At 31.0% G+C, this 2548-nt stretch overlaps 1 protein-coding gene across 1 annotated transcript in view; it reads right to left on the reverse strand.

Annotated features, from left to right (window-relative positions):
* Positions 1-1081: 1081 nt before the first annotated feature.
* The window catches only part of LOC106476264 (dihydroxyacetone phosphate acyltransferase-like), a gene marked incomplete at its 3' end in the record, with an annotated part of 18108 nt that continues 16641 nt past the window's right edge, over positions 1082-2548 (reverse strand). The window contains exon 5 of the mRNA XM_013936929.2: positions 1082-1285. Coding sequence (XP_013792383.1) covers positions 1082-1285 — 204 coding nt within the window. The remainder of the gene's footprint in view (positions 1286-2548) is intronic.

A 2548-nucleotide genomic window follows, 5' to 3' on the forward strand; every position in this document is an offset into this window, starting at 1 on the left:
ATATGCAGCGTGCTTTAATCTTCTTCCTGAACTCTTAAGTCAGAGAAATTCACGACTAGTCTGTAACAGATAGCTTGTCCAATTTCATATTTTTCAGCAGACCTATTCCATCACTCTAAGAAAAATTAGTTTGACCTGAATTGAAGGAGAACACTCATTTTGGTGCCGTGACTACAGAACATCTTATTATGGAGTATTCTGATACTGTGGTATTGCCCTTTGACCCTTGTGTAGCTTTGCGCGAAATTCAAAACAAACTTATGATGTTACTATACTTATTATTATAAAAGTAACTAAAATGTAAAAGTATGGATCTCTTTTGGTTAGTTGAGGTTAGATTAGGTAAAATAAACAATAATAATAATAATAATATAATAAAAATAGTTCACAAGCAGTTCATGGGTAATTGTAATCCAATAGAGTAACGTTAGTTACAACTTATAATGGCACGAATAGTAGTTCGCCACAGTTCAAAGGGCAATAAAACAATAACATTTAATTATAAATAGATGTATACTTTTACAAGTTTAAAGCTACTTAGGATAAACGAATGTAGTTTCACACTCCATTTGAATTAATTCTAGAAGAAAAAGAGGGTATAGAGGTCAGTCAAATTGACCAACCTTTTATAGAATTAGGGTAGAGAAAATTACAGATAAAATAAAGTGTTACTGAAAACAAACATTTGAGATTTTTGAGATAAAGAAAAGTATTTTTAATCTTAACATGAAAATCACTTTGTACACGGAGTATTAAAAACGATATATTCACGCCTAAATCTATTTTTAGTCTATTAAAAATATTTCACTAAAAAATATGATTTTTTTTATGTGAAAAACTTATAACGTTTACTGAAAGACTGCCAAATTTCATGAAGATATACACAATATATTAACAGTTAGTAGTATCAAATCTATAAAGAATGAACGAGTACAAAGAGGTCACGTGATCGGTCGGTCAAACTGACTGAGCCCATGTTGAGAGAAATAATGTCTGATTCTATTTATGCTATACATACTGCTACAAGTTTTTGGTTTTTTTCGCACTATACAGTATAATTTCCAACACAGAAAATCCTTACCAAGTTTTGGATTTAAAGATTTGGCTGTTCTACTGCGTGTTCCCTCCACAAAAAACTCTAGAGGTGCTTCCCCTCCCAACAGCTGATTCTGAACATACTCTGTGAAAACAGCCCAATACAACTTATCTCCCCCAAACAAGCGTCGAATGAAGAATGCTCCAGAATTCCTTAACAGCAAGTTGAGAGCTTTCAGGCCAAGAAAATCTAAAAGGATTATTCAAATATTATTTAACATAAGTTACAAGTGAGTTTATCATAAATCAACAAATGCACATTCCTGACAAAAATATAAAGTCTATAGTTTTTAATGAACTAGATACTCAAATTAACAATATTGACAAATTAAAATATAAAATAAGAACTTTCTACCTTTTCTATTTGCTGAGATATCATATTTAACAAACCCACAACAGTGGCTCCTCCCACCTCTCCTAATTTGAAAATGTCTGTTTATTCCTACTTTTTTCAGTACATGTTTATAACATATTGAAAGCACTCATTTTGAACTAAGTAATCCTGTCAGACTTCCTCAAGTATTTATGTGGGTAAAGCCATTATAATCATTGAAGAGTGGTGATCAAAGTGATATTATGATTAGCTTATTTAGGAAGCCTGATAAATTACTGTGGATTTTTGTGGTATCAGTACAGTGATTCATAATTTTTTAAATTCAAAATGCATACATAAAACCTACAAAAACTATTTTTTTTTACATCTTCCACGTGGAAATTTTGATGAGGCTAAACAAGTACGATGCATGAGTACAAAAACTTAATAGTTCTTTCTCACATTTAATTACATATTACCTATAACCAATAGAAAGCCATGGTTTTCATCTATCAAATGATGTATTATGTTACATTGTGTTCTGAAAAAATAATCGTCAATTTCATTTGTAATACAACTTTGGTTACCATGGGAATCACAACAGCTAGTTTGTAAGAATTTGTAACAATTCTTGTTGCATAGTTAGAAAGCCAGAAAAATTGTGATTGTTAGAGGAAATTGTCTGTTTTTTGCATGTTATTAGTATATGTTATTTGGTTCATTATTTAATGCACTACTGCTATTAGTATAAAAATGTCGGGTTAAGTGTCATCGACAGTTGACAGTAAAAAAGCAGAATACTTGGGTAAGTACTTTATTTCTTGTTTTTTCATGTTTATTCAACAAATCCTGAAAGAGAGGATGCGACAGGTGGGTGTGGCAGGAGGGGCCTGATTTTCTATTTAAATATCTCTGTAACGAAACAGAATTGAAGGCTATAAAAATTATGGTTTGTCTGAGAAATGACGATTTTATAGTGAGTAATTTGCATTTAATTTGATAGTTACTGGTGGGGGTGATGGATAGAATGGAGAAGATACCTGGAGAAAATGTGTCATGTGTCACACTAGGGGAAAATTCAGGACTTTTTAAAATATTACCTTATAGAATTAAGAATTTAAACTTATATACTATTTAAAT

Source organism: Limulus polyphemus, unplaced genomic scaffold (assembly GCF_000517525.1).
Source record: "Limulus polyphemus unplaced genomic scaffold, Limulus_polyphemus-2.1.2 Scaffold10152, whole genome shotgun sequence".
Lineage (NCBI taxonomy): Eukaryota > Metazoa > Arthropoda > Merostomata > Xiphosura > Limulidae > Limulus > Limulus polyphemus.